Source organism: Carassius auratus, chromosome 50 (assembly GCF_003368295.1).
Source record: "Carassius auratus strain Wakin chromosome 50, ASM336829v1, whole genome shotgun sequence".
NCBI lineage: Eukaryota > Metazoa > Chordata > Actinopteri > Cypriniformes > Cyprinidae > Carassius > Carassius auratus.
In genome coordinates this window covers 6,303,093-6,325,329 of record NC_039292.1, presented here as the reverse complement: position 1 = coordinate 6,325,329, position 22,237 = coordinate 6,303,093, and the positions used below count along the sequence as shown (strand labels likewise).

Here is a 22,237-nt window from a genome sequence, read left to right as displayed (position 1 = left end):
TCATCAGATCTTTTGTAAACACAACAAGGTGGATATCAATGAATTAGAATGTCGTAGAAAATTAAATTTCTGTAATTCTACTCAAATTAGGAAACTTTTTGCACACAGACTGAAGTAATTGAAGTCTTTGGTTATTTTAATTGTGATGAGTTTGGTTCAGATTCAACAAAAACTAACCAATTCACTTCAGAAGACCAATTAAACAATTTTTTTTAGTGAATTGTTGGCCTTCTGGAAAGTATGGTCATTTACCGTACATGTACTCAATACTTGGTAGGGTCTCCATTGTTTCAATTCGGCGTGGCATGGAGGTGAACAGTTTGTGGCACTGCTGAGGTGGTATGGAAGCCCAGGTTTCTTTGACAGTGGCCTTCAGCTCATCTGCATTTTTTGGTCTCTTGTTTCTCATCTTCCTCTTGACAATACCCTGTATATTCTCTATGGGGTTCAAGTCTGGTGAGTTTGCTGGCCAGTCAAGCACACCAACACCGTGGTCATTTAACCAACTTTTGGTGCTTTTGGCAGTGTGGGCAGGTGCCAAATCCTGCTGGAAAATAAAATCAGCATCTTCAATAAGCTGGTCAGCAGAAGGAAGCATGAAGTGCTCCAAAATTTCTTGGTAAACGGGTGCAGTGACTTTGATTTTCAAAAAACACAATGGACCAACACTAGCAGATGACATTGCACCCCAAATCATCACAGACTGTGGAAACTTAACATTGGACTTCAAGCAACTTGAGCTATGAGCTTCTCCAGCCTTCCTCCAAACTCTAGGACCTTGGTTTCCAAATGAAATACAAAACTTGCTCTCATCTGAAAAGAGGACTTTGGACCACTGATCAACAGTCCAGTTCTTCTATTCCTTAGCCCAGGTAAGATGCCTCTGATGTTGTCTGTGGTTCAGCAAATTCCTTGACACATCTGTGTGTGGTGGCCCTTAATGTCTTGACCCCAGCCTCTGTCCATTCCTTGTGAAGTTCACTCAAATTCTTGAATCTAATTTGCTTGACAATCCTCATAAGACTGCAGTTCTCTTAGTTGGTTGTTCAACTTTTTCTTCCACACTTTTTCCTTCTACTCAACTTTCTTTTAACATGCTTGGATACAGCACTCTGTGAACAACCAACTTCTTTGGCAATGAATGTTTGTGGCTTACCCTTTTGGTGTCAATGATTGTCTTCTGGACAAGTGTCAGATCAGCAGTCTTCCCCATGATTGTGTATCCTAGGGAACCAAACTAAGAGACCATTTTGAAGCCTCATGAAACCTTTGCAGGGTTTTGAGTTGTTTAGCTGATTGGCATGTCACCATATTCCAAATTGTTGAGATAGTTAATTGGTGGGTTTTTGTTAAATGTGAGCCAAAATCATCACAAGTAAAAGAACCAAAGACTTAAACTACTTCAGTCTGTATTCACTGAATTTATTTAATACAACAAGTTTCACAATTTGAGTTGAATAACTGAAATAAATGAACTTTTCCATGACATTCTAATTTATTGAGTGAGTGGTCATTAAAATATGGCATATACGTTTAGTTTTTTTTTTGACTAGGCAATGCCTTCGCTGCCTTTTTGGAAAAAACAACCCTTGTGGAAACTCTGCTGATGTTGGATATGTCGGAAAGGATAGGGTGTTGGAAGACATTGCTCTCTTCTTTCTGAGGTGCACTTAAAATACCTCATTCATCTGTTTTGTTTGCAGTATTTCAGTGACCTTTATAAATACGGTGCGTGTTTTATGTGCCTAAATGGTGGCTTTTCTTGTGCTTTTGTATGTCTCTTTGTCTCACCACCTCTCTCCTCACCTTGTTTTCCATTCTCTCTATCAATGTCAGTTGATGCCAGTTTGACGGACAAATGCTTTCATGCTGATGAGGAAAAAAAACATCCATAAATATCACAGCCGAGTGACCTGTTGTCCTTCGTTCCTGCTATAATGGAGAGATGAGTCATAGCTCAGCTGTCCATCTCTCGTGTTCCTTTTCATTCGAGTGGCACATCACCACATATAAGAAGTGCTTCAGACAGAATCCAATTTGTACTCAAGCATTTGCTGAGACAACTTATGTGCTGATACATCTTAGTAACCGAATAGAAAACAACCTGCAGTTTGTGCCAACACATTGCCACACATTGTCTTAAAAAAAATTACAGTCTACTTCTTTTTTTGGGGTAGTGTGGCATGGTGGCCAGCCATGAGCTGTCATTTTGTCCTTGAGCAAGGCCTAACCTGTAAGTGCATTTCTTAAAGTTTTTTTTTTTTTGCCAATCATGTAGTATGTTAAATAAAATGAGCATTTTTGTGATCCTGTTCTGCATTGAAGCATGTATGGGGTAACTTCAGTCTGCATGGGATTCAACAACAAGGTGGTTATTGAAGGCACAGGAAGTATCAGTGCTATAAAAGCAACTCAAATCACACTCGAAGCAATGTCGATTCTCCAACTTCAATGCAAAGAACAAGCTGTAAATTTGGATTAACAATTTTAGACCTAAATGTAATACTGAAATCCACACCAGGATTATAATTTCAATTTATTTCCATTTATTTTGCTCTGACACTCCTTTTTCTGACCATCAGTATTCTGGACAAAGATGTATAATATTGACACTCCCCAAATTGCAGTGAGTCAGCTGTGTTGTCTCTGTGATAGCACTTGTCTTGGGTATGTCTTGCTTACCAGTGAGCAGTTTAAGGTTGTCACATTGGCACATGTACAGACAACCAAACCTCAGATAAACAAGGAATCAAAACATGCTTAGCCTGTCAACTGTGGTCCACTCCGCTGCCAGGTTTTTTCTTATTCACCACTTAAAACCTGGATAGAGTCCATCTTCTGTTCTAGACCTCTCCCAAAAAGGTGACTGACCTGATTTCTTCTTATCGCAGAGCTAACACAGGGACAAATAGGGGTCAATTAGCTTGCAAGATTGTGAGCCTTTAATTTGCAACAAAACACTGAAAAAAAAAGTCGAGCATGCAGCTATTTTTGAATGACCATTAAAGTTTGTGTAAAGCAATATTAAATATGTGTTCTGAGTTTGTCACCCCCCAGAAAATGAGTTAACCACCCAGCAAAATTTAAATATTAAAAAGTTATCAAAACTTGAAGAAATATTTCTCTCCTCTCCAACTATAGCTGGTGTGTGGTGAGCGTACTGGCACCGATGTACAGTACTGTGGCTGCTGTCTCATTATCTAGATGCTGCACATTAATGGTGGTTGAGGAGAGACCCCTCATGATTATTCATTCATTAGGGAAGGGGCCATGCTGAGTGGCTCCAATACATAATTGAGACATGATTTCAGGCCCGCCCAAAAAAATCCTGAACACAAAAACGGTCTAACTCCACAATTCAGTACTACATAGTTCACAGTCTTTGTAACGTGTTTTTTGTTTCAGTGTTTAGAAAACAATTCTCTGAATTGCCTTTAGATAGACTTTAACTGAAAAATGTATTGGTGTATTTACAGTATCTAGCAACATGACTGGCTAATTGGACCACGTTAACCAGCCTTGAACCCTTATACGGCTCAGTGCATTGAGGCAAGCCAAGTTACCTGTAGGAAGGTCTACTAGGAAAAACTGACTAATTCCAGGAGTTAGGGAGAGGGTGAAAATATACTTATTATTACAACTGTTTATTACAAGATTCCTTGGCTAACATAAGAAGAAGTCTTCAGGGAAAAGTGCAGATTGCTATAAAAGAATACAAACATTTGCTTGGTTATATGTGTCAGTATCTTCAAATCACGCTGTGATAAATAAATTTGCGGGTTTGTTATAGCAGTGTTTGGTTGTGTATATGAGTATGTACTTATAATCTTGGGAGAACCGTTTGTAGTAAAAACAGACTTGATAAAAGCTCATGCTGCCAAATGTGTGCATTTCTCCCTGAAGTGTAAGAATCGTTTGTACAGAGCTGCCACTTGTGGTCTAATTGGAAAGCCTTTCATTCTAAGCCTCCAGGCTTTACTCAGTATCCCTGTCTCACAATTCTTTCTCCTCTCCGTCTCCTTGGTTTCTTCCTTCCTGTCTGCCCTTCGCTTTCATTCCTCTCCTGTATCCAATGTCTTATCTCTCTGTCTCTCTCCTTTTGTGTCCCTCTTTTCTGTCCCTCTCGGTGATTGCTCTTTCTCTCTCCCTCCCGCTATCTCACTCTCATCTGTCGGTATAGCTCAGGCTGCATCATCCAAGAGGACACGTGTTCTCTGTTTATTACAGAGCAAAAGAAGGGAGGGGAAGAGTGAGCGAATAAGGGAGGGTGGAAAAGGGGTAGAGAGATTCACACAGCATAGCCATCACTGGGTAGACAGCATCCTTCCGAAACGCACTCACGAGCAAACAAAAAAGAGGCTAAACACATCAGAATCCTTTCACGAAGACAACAGAACACAAGTCCTTCAGCAGAGGTAAGAAATATCTCTTTACTTACTATGGTCATTGCTGTAAAGAGGCACAAATTGGAATGATCATTCAAGAGAACTCTAAGACATCTGTTGATAGGTCATGTTGAATACTTGCTTGTTTTGGTGCAAGGTGTACTGTATGATTATATAGACACATCAGAACAAAAAGTGCTTCAACACAGGCCCTTGAGGGACTCCATCTCAAGAGAAGCATTAGAGTCCCTGCTGCGAGTATTACAGTGCTTGTGTCATAAGCTAAGCTTCATAATTCCAGCCTCTGCATTGGCATAAATGGGTGGTCGACAGGTTAAATTTATTAACCCCGCAAAAAAACTGCGTCAGACAGGGAAGCTTTGCCAAAAACAGCAAGCCAGTCACAGTCTGTCCAGACCACCCCTTAAATTCAGGGTAAGTCTACTAACAGGTGTCCTTTCCTGTTCACTGGAGTAATGCTATCTGCTGTGGTGCTGAGAAGTATTCATGTCTGTGTAATAACAGATAAGCAGAGCTTTTGTTTTCCTAATCTCAATAACTCTTCACAGAATATCTGACGCCAGTGTTTCTGGCTGGGGGCCAGCTTGCATAGGAGGCCAGGAGGGCCGTGGAACTTTTCAGGGTGGATAGACTGTGACTTATCGTAAGGCTTGACACATTCAGTTTTAACGGGGGTGATGGATGATGTTGTTAGCATGTGCCTTAAGATGAGAACATTTGTTGAGTTTAAAATAAAACTGTTTCATGCTACAGCTAATGACAACTGCCATACCTTTGTCACACTTGGTTGACAACAAAGCATGCAGTTAAAATACATTTTGTTTATGTAACTGAAATGTTGGTGGAAGTTCAAGCATCTACTTCAATTACTAATGCGTGGGATGATTACAGTGGTAAAGATGATAATATGTGGCATGGTTTTGAACATAAGAAAACAATGGATTTATTTCAGATACATTCATCCTTGTAAAAAAGAAGGCTGTGATTAATAACGTTTTTTTTTTTTTTCTGGCTAAATCTCCCAATTCTGCATTATATAACAATGCAACAGACGCCTTGGAAACTTTTCTGTCTCACACATTGAAAACCCTTACCTCCTGGAAGTCTTCCCTGTTAGAACTCTTCACTGAGCATGGGAAAGTATTCTTCAATAAACTGCATCTTGGCTTTACTTTAATAGAAACTCTCCTGGCTTGAGATATATATAAAAATAGTCATTTATAAAGGATTTTGTAAATTGCCTGGAACCTTTTCATAAAATATCTCATGCCCTGGGACAAGTTTTTTAGCTTTTTAGTATACAGAAGCTAAATTCGGAGGGGGCTTCCTCAATATCTTGCCCAGGTTAACATACTTACTGTGAGAGTTCTCTGAATAAAGAATATTGTGTATAGCTGAATTACAAATGGATCTTGTTTTGTACTGATAGATGGGGCCTGGATTGTTCTGGATCTTCCCATCCAAGACTAGCTGCACGGTTCCACAGAGCCTGCTGCAGACAATGTACGTAGTTCTGCCTGTAACCAAGGTTGTAGCCTTTCTTTTCCGTTTTGTAGCATCCATTCCTTCATTTTTTGTTTGTCTCTTTGCTTGTGAATTCCATGGACCGTTGCTGTGTCTGACCACATAATGATCACACCTTGATTGTTGACCAATCACTGGGCAGTGGCCAAACAAGATCAAGTGTTAGTAACCATTATTACTCTACCGTAGATCATTTTTCATAATTCATTGCCCAATAGCTGTTGATTGTTCCAGCCTTCAGTCGCTGACCAATCCATTAATGTAGGTTTATGTGTTCAAGCTGAATTCATGTAAAAAGATTATTTGATACTTTATTGTAAATCTCATGTCCACTATATAGGTATCTGAATGATGTAGTCTTGAATGTCTTTCAATCATTTGTGGCCTGAGCTACGTGTTATTTGATAATGAAAATGTTCATATGCAAAGATGCATATCAATCTTGGTGTCCATTGTTCTGTATTGTGGCTTTTGTGCTTTGGATGCTTTTCTGTTTCAAAACTTGAACTGCCTTCTGCAGTTCTTGACCTCCAGTGCCCACAGTCTAGCTTATAATCAACTGAGCCACGTGAGACCAATTTCATGTTAATGAACAACAATAAATGAAAAATCTCCATGAATAGTTTGAGTGTACATAAGTGAGGAGGCTAATATGGCCTTAATTGTATTCTGTTCTGACCCAAATAGGTGTGCAGCTGTGATAAATGCTCAAACTGGGGTGAAAGATCCCTTCATGAAAGCTTTTAGAAACAGGCTATTTATCAAAATGGAACCAGTAATATTTGGAGAAAACCACACCTAACATCCTTGGATTGGTTTCCTACTGATCCATACAGTAGAAACGTTTTTTTTAAGGAAAGTATTGGCCAGGTTACTGTACTTTTGGCAAGGATAAAATGGCGTTATTGAGGACCACATACCAGCTCACCTTCTGTATGCCTGGCTTACAGCACTAGGCGGCTCTTGACAAGAGGCAGCGTGAAGGGTTGGAAACATGGTTGATTCTGGTGGTAAAACACTATCAGAGTGTCTTTAACAGCCAGATAGCCATAATAGGTCCTTCAGATGTTACCCAGAATTCCAATGGAGGTGTGACGTAGGCTATCTGAGGGGTCGAGGTTGCAACTAGTTTTTGTGAGTTCCACAGCTGCTTTTTGAACTCAGTTTTATTTTAAAATATATTCTGTGTCAAGAATGTGTGTCAACTCCAGTCCTCCAGTCCAGTCCTAAGTAACCTCCTAGAATGTTTTGGATGCCTTCATATCTAATACACTAAGAATCTGATGAGTTGAATCAAGTAAAACTTTCTAGTAGGTGGGTCCTCTGGATTGTAGGTGAGAAACACAAGTCTAATGGGGTGTGCATTAATAAATGACAGTGAAGATCCTGGAAAAGTCTATTTGGTGTGAGGTTTATGTAAGTGAGTTAGGTTTTTAGTTGTGGTAGTTATGTTTTGTCTTCCATCACCCTAAACATTTGACCTTATAAAGTGGATCCTTATAAGTATCTTAGGCATGAGTGATATATACACATTAGAAGAACAAGAAGATGATTAACTCTATAAAAACACAGTGAAAATGAACTCACCAATGAAGCCAGTTTTTAGTGGCTGTAAAAGAAAGATGTTGCCTTGATGTTTGAATTTTTCCAGGCAGCAACAATTGCTTTTTAAAAACGGCAAAATCTCACTTCTTCCACTGATTTTTTTTTTTCACACTTCCACAATAAATAAATAATAATTTATTTATTTCCTGGTATATTTGATTCAGCCAGCATGAGGGTGGTATTTAGCACTCTCTGCACCTTGGTTATACAGCCATGTTTTTTTCAATTTACCTTGATTATGTTAGCATCCAAATGGTTCATTAAAACTTCGGTCACTTGTATCCTAGTAGCAATGCCAAGGAGACTGTACTGCTCTGCTACAGATTTTAAATATCTGTCTGACATAGATTTAGTCGTAATAGTTTTTTTTTTTTTTTTTTTTTTGTGCACAGCATAAACACACATTGTCCTAACCCAGTTTCCAAGTACTGATTGGGATTTTGTATATAAGGTCTGACCCCTTTGAGTGTATTTATTGATTTGGTGTCTGACAGAATACTCTTCCAATGGTCTTTCTATTCTCATATTCTCTTATGCACACTTCTTTTTGTCTCTGAACAGAGTCATATGGCAGCTCTGGCTAATGTCATCTGTTGAACGTCTCTCAATACAAGAACTCTCTATCTAAATCAAGTATGCTCTAAACATGTCTGAGAGTGACCACATTATCTTGGTGACTCCAAACTCCAAACTTTTCTAGTGCTGCAGTTAAGACTAGCAGTGATGCCGTCAAAAAGGGACAAAGAGGGAAAGATAAAGGTTATCCAACTCCCTGAAGATTGCAGGGGAATGTACTGGAATTAGAGGTTACCATGGCAACACTGATGGGCTACAGAACCAACAATAAAATAAATCTCTGCAAACAAATTGATTTTGTAATGAATGTAGTTATGTTCCTTTATACTGTAATTTAGTATAGGATGATATTAATATAGTTGATCAGGAATTAGTTAAACATCAAGTGCAATATTTAACCCACAGGTAAACTGACTTAAAAAAAAAAAAAAAAGATCCCAATATGATATCTTTAGCAACACAAACGAAAAACTATTCAGAGTTTAGTTATTGTTGCATACCATGGTTGCTATTACTATTGCTCATACTTGGGTTTAGTAATCCTCAGTATTAACTTTTACATGTAACTCCTCATTTGGTGCTTTAAATTGTCAAGCTTGTTGTGGAGAGATGTGGTGTTTCTTTCAAAAGCTATTGGACTTATCTAGTGACTCGGGCTGGACTCTGTTGACTTAGGCTAGTCACCAACCACATGCAACAAGCTAAAAAACACCCAAAACACCTTAGAAACCAAATAGCAATGGTGGTTGCATGGAGGCGCTGGCAAGTATCACTCACATTCTGTTTAGAAAGAGTAAAAATGTTGCTCTATGGTATAGCAAAACAGAGCAGTAATGATTATAATAATGATCAGAGAAAGGTCTGTACATGTGGTGGAGGCGGGAAGGCGAGAGATTAACGGAGAGCTTGTGACAGAGAGAAAGGGTGGGAGAAACTGAGGCAATTGAGAGTATTGTGGTAATGTCTAGACCTTGTTATAATCACCTCATAGGAGGTGTTATGCAACCAAAATAATCATTTCCTGCAGGGCTCTGAATCATTCTATCCGTTCACATCCGAGGGGTTCGATTTGCACTGCTCATGAGCCCAGATTCATGCAGTTCTTGGCACTGACAGGAAATAAGAGTGGAATGACTTTTCTGTTGACTTGAATTGTTTTGAATTAAACCCAGTTATTATGCAACTCTTCCAAGAAATATCAAAGTGTTCTGTCATCTCTCGAGAAAAGGTGGCATATATCTGCACTAATATTTGTTAGTTTCTTAGGAGAGTTTTTTTTCTTCCCTTTTTTATTTTTCATTCATGTTTTTGTTTGCTAATTTTAAGAAATGTTAGAGGTTCAGAAATGCTCCTAAGAGATGCTAACGGCTATCTCTTAGCCTAAATGATTATGCTAGCAATACTTCCATTAATGTTGTAAAAAAAATAAAAAAAAGAGGCATGCTTCATAATCCTCATCTACATATGCATATGTTTGCAGAACTATTAGAGACCAATAAAGTTAGCATGATGCTGTGGAGGTATTTGTTAGCTTAGCATTGTGTTATGGATATATCAGTTGACAATGACGAGCTCCCATGAGCTCACTACCTTCAGCTGGACAGCCGGATTTTAACATGTATAAAATGGAAGGCACAATGTCTCTTCCATCAACAGAAAACCTGTGTGCTAATGTCACAATTGGCCATGTGTTCCTGGAGATTGACAAGTCTGTGTCTTTTTGTGTCATCGTGAATCTAACCACCAAACGACATTCAAGCCATGTTCACAGTGCCACTTCATTTAAGTCCACAAATGTCCATAACCACATGTAGTTTTAAATGGTTTGGATCCAGTCAGATTAGCATGATGCTAGCTTGTTTTACATGGAGTGTGTCTCACATTAATCTGTTTAACTGTTTAGTTGTCCTGCCACCCAGTGGGGCATACCTGTCAAGTATCCCGTTTTGGCCGGGAAAGTCACGTATTTTACCCTTCTTTCCCGCCGTCCTCCCGTATTAGTATTTTCCCGTAAATCTCAAGTATTTATTTTTTTTATTTTAACCTGCGTTATTAATAAAATAATAATAATAAAAACATTCCCAATCTGAGCTCTGTCACTAGTCTCGCGATAACTGCCACCTGTAGTAGCCTGTCGCGAGGCGAGGGGTGTGTGAGGTCAGGTGACATGAGTTATAACGCGGGAAAAACAACAACAACAAAAGAAAAAACCGAGACGGATGATGGATGCTACGATAGAGAGTGAAGGCACACCTGCCAAAGAACCAAAACCCATGTGTAAATACCAGGATAAATGGGACAGCGAATTTACTTTTTTAAAGAATGCAAAGTCTGCAACAAATTTGTACAACAACTCACTAAAAGAGTAAAAGAAAAGTTATGTGAAATAAAAAGAAAAACTGTAAAAGAAAAGCAATATGAAATGAAAAGAATGTGTGGAATGAAAATAAAATGTAAATGTAAAGACAAGCAATGTTAAATTAACAGAAAATATGCAAATAAGCCTTTAAAAAAATGCTCTTCATATATACCCTTTTGTGTTTTCATTTGGGCTATAACACCTGTCTTAAAATGTAAGGGATACTGGAGCTTTGTTGGGGTGGTGGGACTGCTTGCGGTGGGCGCCGGAAAATTTCCCTTATTTTCAAATTCAAAACTTGACAGGTATGCAGTGGGGCTGAGATCAACCTTGTCCCCAACAGCTTAGCTACTAAATATTCCAAAACACAGCTTGACCAGCTTTATCATTTTAAAGACCCCTTGGAAATTGTTTAACAAGTGCTGTACATATTTCCTATTGAAATATGACGTCAAACAAGTTTGGAAGTCAAGGCATACTGAAGAGGTTACATCTCAGCCGTAAACCTATGCATTTGTGAATTGGTTACAGGTGGTATAAGGGGACATTTGGATTCTAGAGAACATATTATTAGACACAAATATGTAGTGCAGGATTAGTCGAAAACATTTGTTTTTCAGAAAGAGAAATTCTGTCCATTTGAAATGTGTACATCTGATTAAAATTAATTTAGTCAACTTTTAGGAGTACTCTACAATATTAGATGATCTCAAAGTTAGAAGACATGAGCTAAAAGCTACAAAACTACAATTTTGATTTCATGACGAACTACCATTTCGATATCATGATGGGGTCTATAAGCTGGTATGATCCGGTTTATTTATGTATTTATTTTTTTCAGCAGGGACTGTGTACAAGGTTTGAGTGGTGTAGGTAATATTACAATTTTGGAGCACCAGACGAATTTGATTAGATTTTGGTTTGCTCTCGAATAGCCTTGTTAATCTCAGGTGTGTATGTTGCCATGGTGATTGCAGGTTGCTCTCCAGGATGGCGGGCATAAAGGATCAGCAGTTCACTGAAGAGAAACCCCTACTGCCAGAATCTGGGGGACAGGAAACGGAGATGGTGAGTATGTGTGTGAGTGTGTGTGCGTGTAAGCGAGTATGTTTGTGTGTGTGTGAATTGCTAAATATAGTAGACCAGTTAAAAATGGACCCCTGTTTTTAGGTATGTGTGTGTGTATGTGTATGATAAAGGATTTATCTATGATCACCAAACACCACATTTCATCTTAATCCACACATCTGTATTAAGCTAATGTGAATTGAAAGAAAAAACATCCCGTAAAAAAAATAAGTGATGTACTACTTTTATGCTTTTCTTTAGAATTTAAAATAATTAATAAGAGCACAATTAAAAATTGCATTTGAGTGATACTAGTATATCTGAAATCCATTGCTTAATGATGCAGTCTGCTGTAATTCCTATCCCTCATTTGATTAAATCAATGTAGAGAATCAATCAAATGCACTGGGTTGTAAGTTTTTAAGTGCTAAAATTGTGATTTTTTTTTTTTCCAGGCCAGGATTTTTTTTAACTCTTAGTAACATGTAACAATAAAGTTATATATGCTCACATTAGCTGATAAGGTGTCATGAACTAGAAATTCAAATGTGTATTTTTACAGCATACGAAACCCCTGAAAAAAAAAATCTAGGAATTTCTATAACAAATTAATATTTTTCTATTCATGCACAATTCTAGAACATTTTGTCTTTTTGTCAAACTGCAGTGTAATCTCTATAGAAAAATAAAATAAAAATTTGCACTAACTAATTTTTGGAAGTCATCAAAGCTTGTTGTGTGGATATTGTGTCCGCTGCTCATTTTCCTACATATCACACAGGACCATTCATGCATATCATAATTTCTTTCTTCAGCTTCTCACTTCCACCACCAAAGTATTGTCCTCCAGTCCTGTAGAGGACACTGTCTGCTGTAGTTTGCTGTAATAGTGTTTGTGTCTTTGTGTAACGTGGCAGGCTAAAGGACAGTGTGTGCACGCGCTGCCCTGTGCTACGCCCTCCCCCCCTACGGCTCGTCCCCCAAAACGCTGGCATGCCATCGCCCGACACTGGCTCGGCCTGACGCGCCGTCGGACCAGCGGGTACTTCCCGGTAGGCTGATTACCGCACAGAGCATGTCCACGCCTCCAACTAAAAGATAGTCATTTTTCTCAATTCCTTTGTAACCTTAGCTCTATAAGAAAAGACAATGTCAGACAATGTCGAATATTTGCTCTCTTCCCAAGTCTCTTCCTAAAATCTTATTCAGTTCCACATATTCACCTACAGTCTAATTCGGGGAAAGTTACAGATTTGAAATTGTGATGTGTGCAGCATAAAAATGTTCTTTTTGGCACAATGTTTATTTTTAAACACACTGCTAATTAACATTAACACCATTTTAACCTGTGTCTGTTTTTAATTTTATATTATTTGCATATTAATAGTATTATTAAGTGCCTGGGCTAATTTCTTTGTACATGATAATAGTATATAAAAACAAAAAGCAACGAGTCTAATCAATGAAAGACAGATCAGTGTACTTAGTAATCAGGACTGCACAACACCACACGAAATCTGATTTTTACAGATTAATTCAACGGATCTTCACTGATTCATTAAGGCTTTTGTTGCATATTTATTGTAACATGACTGTAACGTCAGATGTAATGCTTTAAAAAATGTCAATAGCTGTGTCTGAATTCAATCATTTATGTCTAACATATGCAATTCGCTGTAAAGTGAATGCGTGATCAAGAACGAGAGAGCGATTTTGGACAAAACATGCTTAGATGTGTAAATAGTACAGTAATGGCTTTGAATATGTTGTTGTGATAGCAAGATATCATGATGGAAATGAGCACAGACAAAATTCAGTTCTCTGGAGCATTGTGCTAACACCTTTATCATTTCAATGGGAACCTATGTCGATATGCTGGATTCTGAATATGTATCACTTGCAAAATGCCTTTGCTTAAGATAGGATTTGAAAAAAAAAAATCAGCTTTATGTGCTATGTGAACAAAGCTTTATATACTACAATGGAGAAGAAAACAAGACATTGTTGTTTACTCGTAAGACTGCCCCCTTTTGCACTTCTGAGGTACTGCATTATCATTTTAACCCTGAAAAAGAGTAAGGAGTGACACCTGCTGGTCCGACATTAAAACTGCTTTTGCTTTTCTGCTGCCAACAGCTTAAACTGCATGCACTAACCTCTTTCTTCATCGGTGTATTCCTGCTTCTCTCAGTCTGCACAAGAATCACATTATAAGTGATAGTTGCTTTGCCAGAATGGAGGTTTTGTTTTTATCTTATTTAGATTGTGCTAACTCATGTTTCCTTGCCTTTTCAGAAGAGTAAGATGGATTTTTATGTTGTTCCTGTGGTGATTGTATTATGATACAATTATTTGGCAAGGAGATGTTGTCCTGTTCTCAAGCTGTTCTTTAACAACTGTGTTTTGTACTCATTTCACCTTTTCTCCATAGCACAGTGTGTTCTTAACAGTGTCTTTCCTCATTAATACTGCGGTTGGACCAGCTCAGGCCATCAAAATGCTAACCATTATACTTAAGTACATAATGGAGTTAAACAGGCCTCATATCAGCACTGAAGCAAGCTCACGTTTTTTATTTCCACAAATAGCTACTGATTTGAAGCCAGCTAAGCCACCCACATACTAACCAACCGTGCCTAGTGAACGACAAACAGGGTGTAAAGTACTTGAATAATTCTACTTTATTAGTGTATTTGGAATTATTTTGGGGCATGTTTGCTTTATTCAGTTTAAAATGAATAGCCGCACCTTTTCTTTTGAACTGCTTAAAATTCTATTCAGACCTTTACAGAATATATCAGCTCATGATTATGTAAATCTAGATTCCACATCACAGTTTTCTTCTTGAAAATCCAGTCAATTTCAGATTTAATTTCAAATGTTGCTTCTGAATTGAACAATTACATTTAGGAAATGGTTTGCTTTCACTCTAAAAATGGTTTTGGCTGGAAATTTAGACGTTTGAGTATAATGTTGGCAGAGTATCTGTACTTTAGCTTAACTCACAATGTTCTAGAAACAACAGCTCAAGTAAATGTTTCCATCACAGAAACTCTTTCCTCGCTGGCCGAACCTTGCAGAGCGTTTCTCCAATCACTGCTTATTTTATTCTGATAGCATATTAAAACAAATGTGTTTTGTCTTTGATGAATTTGACCTTTTGTGTTCCTGCAGGAAAACTGTGAGACCTTTGTGGCTGAGGGAGATTGGAAGGTACGGTGATTCTTCCTTGTGCATTTTTGATACTGACTTAATATTTACAATTAAACAGCCAGTCCTTGAAGAACTATCAAGTCCTGTCAGATTTAAAATGTCATGTCTGACAAAGCCTCATTATTAATTTTGGTAACACTTTAGTATAGGGTCCAATTCACACTAGTAACTAGTTGCTTATTAGCATGTATATTATTAACATATTGGCTGTTTATTAGTGCATATAAAATACATATAATGCATGACATCCATAATCCTACCCAATACCCTAAACTTAACAACTACCTTATAAACTATTAATAAGCAGCAAATAAGGAGTTAATTGAGGCAAAAGTCATAGTTAATGGTTAGTTAATAGTGAGAATTGGACCCTAAAATAAAGTGTGACCTTAATTTTTTGGCGTTTGATGATTAAAGAGCACGAAAGAGAGAACGAAAAACAATCAATATCCCTTTCAGAGCACTAACAGCAATATGTAGTACCAGCCTGTTTGTTGGAAATGGTAGTTTAACGGTTTGGAGCTAGTTATAAGACATTTCTTTTATTACACCTGTGAATTTTAAATATCTATTCACATAAATCTCTTTAAAGTCAACATGGCATTAAAATCGACCCTATTTACATTTGTAATACATGTTTTTAATCTTAAAGTACACCAATATAATATAATATAATGCTTTTAGTGTGCAATAAGAGTTACATTGTATTTCAGAGATCAAATTGCAATTGAAGTCAAACTACTGAGATAAAAGTTGAGGTAAAAGAACTTTATCACCTCAGTTGTGTTGCTGTCTCACGGTTTGCATCCTCTCTTACACCTCTGACAGAAAAAGGACTAAATCACAGAGAGACGATTTTGAATAAAAAAAGTGAGAAATCCAAATAGCGAAGGGGGCTGAAGATGAAAGCCACACGCTCATCGAGTGAAAGCTTTTAATTGTGATGGAGAACAGATAATTAAATAGGTTTTCTGCTTGTGCCATATTAAAAAATATATATATTTTTGCAGAACCCGAAATATGTTGTTCTAGGAATAAATCGCTGTAATGGCATCGTAAAAAATTCAGCTTCATTCATTCAAAGGCAAATTTTTTACACTATAAAGATGATAGTTAAAGTTAATAAGCCAAACATATTCTGATTCTTTTCAACATGCAACTTATAAATTCACTAAATACATTTTAAATAAAATAATATATAATAATATGTGAGTACTGTTTATTTGTGTTGAGATGGGCCGTAACTATTTTATAGTAGTAATGCAGCACTCAAGGCTGAACAAAAATCTTGTAAATATGTCTAAAACACATTTTTGTAACTTTTTCTTAAAGATTACAATTAAAATACTATTATATACGTTTATAATTATAATTTAATGGTATGATGTAGTGGGTGGTGTCCATCCTTTTATGAAAATAACAATGCAACTACATTTACACCCATGCAATTGCGAGAGGGAGATCGAGGTTGTGCTTGTTAAGCGAGACAGCAAAAGTCAAGTCAGCCACAAAGGGATTAGTCTTCCACGTCCTCAAAGAAAAAATCAAAAACTTAAAGGATGCATTTGAGTCAGCATGGTCCTGTTAGACAGAAAATGTTCAAATAGAGGTAGTTTACTACAGAATACAGCACATGCAAATACATCCTCATCTCAAAAGTGGGCCATGTGCCTTGTGTCCATGTCTCAGCACTCCATCATGTGCTCATGTCGGTGCGCACGTACACAGACACTGTCACAAACTCATGCCATGTTGACTGTGATGGTAGAACTATGAAATCTCCTCTGACCTTTGACATGGCCCAATTTCCATCGGTGTTGTGTGTTTGTCTAATAATAATATTTGGATAAATAATTGCATGTGCAGAAGAATTTAAAAGTAATTAAATTGTAAATAATTACACAATTATTCATAGCAAATTGAGTACTGTATCACTGCTAAATTGCAGCAGAATTATAGATGATCTATATTAAAGAACTTCATGAACATGCGGAAGATAAAGATAGCAAATATGGGACAAAAACAGACAGAACATAAAGAGTGACATAAAGCCCAGCCAATAACAGGGAGCCTTTTTTGCAGTCAGCCAATGAGGGGACAGGGGTGGGTTATGAGAGGTTCCGGGGGAGGGGCAGCAGCACTGCAGAACTCCCCTGACCAGAACGAGAAGAGACAAAGAGACGCCGTAGCAACCGCAGCATCTCTCCTGTTGCCTGCATCTGAGTCTAGCTTAGTGTCTTCTCCCTGCTCGTATACACCTTTAAGTAAGCGTACACAATCTGCAAGCAGCCATGCCGGAGTGCTGGGACGGGGTGAGTGGGATATCTGTGATTTACAGAATGCAAATAGCGAGTGCGAGAGACAGTGCTTTTGTTCTGCTACAAATAAACAGCTAAAAGGGTGTTTTATAACAATATGTATGCTATATTATAATTCTTAATTGTTTTGGCTGGTTAAATAAATTGCTATTGATTTGTCTTGTGGTCAGAATTGACTAGACTTGAACTGGTACATGTGGAACACTTCCATTGCTCATTTACATTATTTGTTCCTTATGGCTAATCGTTCTATAATAATAACATTTTTATTTATTTATTAATGGCTAATTATTATACTGAAAACATCAGAAATAAAACAGCATCCTCTGTAAATGTATAAAATGGTCATAATATTTAATAAATATGTAATTAATAAAAAATAATTTCATAAAACAAAATTCTACAGAGCTAATGAGCGTGACCTACTGATCTGGTAATTGTGGACTAATTACATTGCACATTTTATAAATATTTTATGTTAATCTATGATTATTTGCATTTACAATGGCTAATTGTTGTACTAAAATGTCAAAAACAAAAAACTTAAGTAAAAAAAAAAAAAAAATATTAACAATATAACAAGTAAAAAATAAAAATGTATTTCTACCAAAATAAATAAATAATAAATATTTCATATATTTTACAAGTGTGCTTGTGGTGCTAGAATTGTGTGTTGTGCAGAAGTGTCCAGTCATGTGTGAGGTGACACACTAACACACTGACACGTCTGATGTATCTCTGCAGTAACCTGCAGTGTGTTCAGAAATGTCTGTTTGCTCATGTGGTGCTGATGGCGAGGCTTATGTCTGCAATCTAATAATAAATATCGGCATTCAAGGTCAGTTGTGTGACATTGAGAATTAAAAATGAGCAGAAGAGAATTTTTTTGACAGATTATGGTGAACAGCTTTACTATTTTCTGCCCCATATTTGTATAATATTGTTATATATTGTTATATAATATTGGAATCTAGGTCAAATTTCCTGTTTATCCTGTCAGTGTGTGTGGCATATTATCTCCCTATAAAACAGTGTCAGCTGCCATAAGATTTTATCTCTATCAAAACACAGAGAGACACAAACAATTGTCCTAAACTCACACACAAACACACAAAAACCGTCAAATCTGCTCTGACCCTGCACGATTTTTCCAGCATCAAAAACACCAACTGACAGGGGCTTAAAGAAGACTTATTTCCCGTCTCTCTGTGGATCTGCCTTCAGCTCTGAAGTGGGCTGCCTGCGAGGTGTTTGCTACGATTTGTGCATAACGCTGGAAAGCTAGAGATGCTGAAATAATCCTCAGGACAAGACAAACAACGTGCACACATACATCCATCGCTTCTCCGCTTGGAATAAAGTCTGAGACTAAATGTGGGTCAGGTCAGATTAAGATGCCTTTGGAACTGGCAATTAAAAGAGTGTTACATGACTGGTTTTTAACTCTTGCCGCTCTTGATTAAATAGATTTTTTCTTAACCCAGTGAAAGCAGTCGTTTATTCTAAATCAATAATTAATTAAGGTGTAATTAAATGTAAAAGATCATGTAAAAATTTAAAATTTATTCTCACATGTGTTATGTATTAGGTACCTTATAGCTAATTAGTACCTTAATATGTTATATTACTATTAGGTATAGTTTTAGCTTGTGTTTAGATAAAACATACAGGTTCTGGTGAAGTGGGCAGTCTTATCCCACTGACAAAAAGTAGCCCAGTTTACTTGAATGCATCCTAGTAATGGATGAAAATAAGAACAAATAAAATGGTAATATGAAAGTATATATATATATATATATATTTCAGGTCAGTCGTTATTAGGACTAGACCAGCTTGGATCTTTAGAGACTTATCTGAAACCTCTTTTTTTTTCCTTTTTTTTTTTTTGTAGGAACATGACATTGAAACCCCTTATGGGATGCTGCACGTAGTGATCCGTGGGGCTCCCAAGGGCAACAAGCCAGCTATCCTGACCTACCATGATGTTGGGCTCAACCGTAAGTAAACAGAGTTGTGTGTGTGTGTGTGTCTATGTGTGTTTGTGTACCAAGGTGAACTACACCCACGCTGCTCTCCAATACCCTAAGCAACCCAAATCGCACGATTTCAATCTTGATAGACCATCTGTCTCCAAGCAATGACCTGGAGTTAATTTCCCCATCTTCACCACCAACAAGAAATGGTTGTGTGTAAGTGCGTGTACTTTTGCATGTGTGCATGTTCAAATGCCCTCTGGAAGGGATGAGCGTGGGCTGCGATCAGAGCTGTAATTTGGATGCCAGCTGACTGCGGTTCATCAGTTCTGATAACAGATTACATGCAGTGTGAGACCAAGCTGATCTCAGGTGGCAGGTGATCTCAGCGCCACATATGTGGGAAAGCTTAAGCACCTGTTTTTTTAAAGTATACAAAAATACTAGTTATCATAAAAGAGAAACACAATTATGGCTTGGAGATTAGTAGTACAAACTAGCTTACATTTTTGTATTTTACAGTAATATGTATGTATGTATGTATTTATATTATATAGATTTATAATACTTTATTTACAAACATGGTGAGTAGTAGTACATACTAGTTTGATCTTGAGCTTAATCTCATTATTTATATATATATATATATTTAAATAAACTGCATATATTCTTCTCATCACTCACAGCATGCTTTTCCTGCTCCTCTTTTCTCCAGTCTCTCCTCATCCCTCTCTCTATCCATTATTTGTTATCTAGTCCTGTGGTGTATTATTGTCTATCTGTTCTTATTCCTATGCAGTGCATGCTCATGCATGAGAGAGAAATATAGGTCACAAAAACATACCCATCATGCAGTAATGGGGAGGGGAGCGAGCAAGGTCAGCACTGCGGCATAGAGTAACTCTAACTCTTCTCTCCGCTGCGGATAAATCTATTAGTATGCATGGCCATCCTCTATCACAAAACATGACTCAGTGAGAGAGAGAGAGAGAGAGAGTGACATAGGAAACACTGGCCTATATAAAAAATTTAAAGTGAGCAATACAGCCGAGGGGAAATGTGAAAAAATTGGGTCATTATGGTAAAGAAGCTTGGATATGATTCATGCAAAAATGCAGCACCTTTAAAACTACAAGTCTTTTTGGTACAAGGCCATGAGAAAAGTCATTTTTTATTTGATTTGATTTTCTGCAGACTTATAATACAGCGCACAAGTTATATGGGCGACTTCCAAAATTTCTACTTTTCTGCTCCACAGAATAGGTAACAGCATATGGGTTTGGAGCGGCATAAGGACGAGTCGGCGTTTTGGGGCGATCTTTTTCTTTAAATAACTTGAAGACCTGCCAAAACACCATTTGATGCTGATTATGGAGATGGCACGATCTAAAACGAGTTATTAGTGCCGCTTGGGTAGTTAGCTAGAACACTGAAGTTGTTTTGCTTCTTCATTTCATGCTCTAAGTAGGCCAATGATTCGGGAATGAGAGATGAGAGGACAGAGAACACGATTTACAGAAGTGGCCCATATTTGAAGTATTCTTTTATAATCAGAAAGGTTATATAATGCATGATATTACGAAATGTGATCCAGTAGAATCTGGGATAACAATGTATTATATATGGTTGTTAGAAAAGCACCATGTAAATACCACTAACACAGTATAAAACATCATCCTTTACACAGTATAAAACATCATCCTTTACTATATGATATCATTTTACCAATGGAATAGCACAATATGTTTTCATTTTTACAATGTCTTGCGCTCTTTCTCTGAGCAGACAAGCTGTGCTTCAACACGTTCTTCCACAATGAAGACATGCAGGAGATCACTAAACATTTTGTGGTGTGCCACGTGGATGCCCCGGGCCAGCACATTGGTGCCCCCCAGATGCCTCAAGGGTATGATTAATGCACACATGAGTATTTGCCATTTTCCATGATATGTTTGTTTTTTCAGCAGGGTATGTATGTAGAGTCAGTCGATCATTATAGCACAATTTTATAGCTACAACTGTATTGTGATGTAGCATAATAATGTACTGCACTTATGCACTTATGGCTATTCACCAAATAAATTATTACGTTGCTATATATAAAATATTGGGATTATTTTGTAATCTTCCCTGTATATCATCTTAAAGCTTCCGCTAAGAAGAAATAGTACATTTCAATGTACAAACGAGCGCTGCATATTACAGTAAAATTAATAATGAAGTCCTCTGAGTGGATTTTTACTACAGCCGATTACTGAAACACTAGAAGCCGCTAGATGTGTTTGGATTAAACAAATGCGCGTGGGTCTGATGAAAGTAGCACCGGTTTCAGTTACAGAAGAGCGGACTGATATAAACATTTCTGTGTAATAACTACTAGATGGCGAATATTTAAACGTTGAACGCCGTGATTGACCAATCCGAATAAAGTATTGCAGAGAGCCATGTAAAAACTTATTTATACATTTAAATTTATAATATTTTCTGATCTTGTTGTTCCTAGATATCAGTATCCAACCATGGACCAGCTAGCTGGGATGCTTCCGAGTGTGGTGCAACACTTTGGGTGAGTGTGGTCAGATTATAATAAAAATTATGAGCTCTAATAATAATGTAATGAGATGATAATCCATTCCTTTCCTAGCTTCAAGAGCATTGTTGGAATTGGAGTCGGGGCTGGTGCCTACATCCTCGCCAAATTTGCGGTTAGTAAAACTCAGCTTTTTACTGTATCTTGGTCATGTTTTTTTTAGGTTGCATTCAATACAATTCAGTTGTGCTCTCCACTTGTAGCTGATTTTCCCTGATCTTGTGGAGGGTCTGGTTCTACTCAACATTGATCCCAATGGGAAGGGATGGATCGACTGGGCCACAACAAAATTGTCAGGACTCACCAGTACTTTACCAGACACTGTCCTGGCCCATCTCTTCAGCCAGGTGCAATATTAATCTACATTTCTAATGTTTCACTGCGGATACAGTATACAGCCCCCTTTAAACATATATTTCAAGGCTTAAAATGTTGTTTAATGTAAAAAATATTTATTTACCGTATTTTCCGAACTATAAGTCACACTTTTTTTTCATAGTTTGGCTGGTCCTGCGACTTATAGTCAGGTGCGACTTATTTATCACAATTAATTTGACATGAACCAAGAGAAATGAACAGAGAGAAATGAACCAAGAGAAAACATT

The 22,237-nt window shown here is 37.4% G+C and overlaps 1 protein-coding gene across 8 annotated transcripts in view; it reads left to right on the top strand.

The window, feature by feature from the left end:
• LOC113066793 (protein NDRG4-like) overlaps positions 1 to 22,237 on the top strand; it is a 35,774-nt gene that overhangs the window by 6,250 nt on the left and 7,287 nt on the right. For 2 of the 8 annotated variants that reach the window (XM_026238819.1, XM_026238818.1), the window contains exons 1-10: positions 4,307 to 4,415; positions 5,836 to 5,909; positions 11,448 to 11,538; positions 12,456 to 12,590; positions 14,713 to 14,751; positions 18,961 to 19,066; positions 20,828 to 20,948; positions 21,546 to 21,608; positions 21,687 to 21,747; positions 21,836 to 21,979. In XM_026238819.1, coding sequence (XP_026094604.1) covers positions 5,836 to 5,909; positions 11,448 to 11,538; positions 12,456 to 12,590; positions 14,713 to 14,751; positions 18,961 to 19,066; positions 20,828 to 20,948; positions 21,546 to 21,608; positions 21,687 to 21,747; positions 21,836 to 21,979 — 834 coding nt within the window. In that variant the 5' untranslated portion in view covers positions 4,307 to 4,415. Of the gene's footprint in view, positions 1 to 4,222; positions 4,416 to 5,835; positions 5,910 to 11,447; positions 11,539 to 12,455; positions 12,591 to 14,712; positions 14,752 to 16,885; positions 17,064 to 18,960; positions 19,067 to 20,827; positions 20,949 to 21,545; positions 21,609 to 21,686; positions 21,748 to 21,835; positions 21,980 to 22,237 lie in introns of those variants that run through there. The other 6 variants (XM_026238824.1, XM_026238823.1, XM_026238826.1 and 3 more) reach the window with 4 other exon arrangements.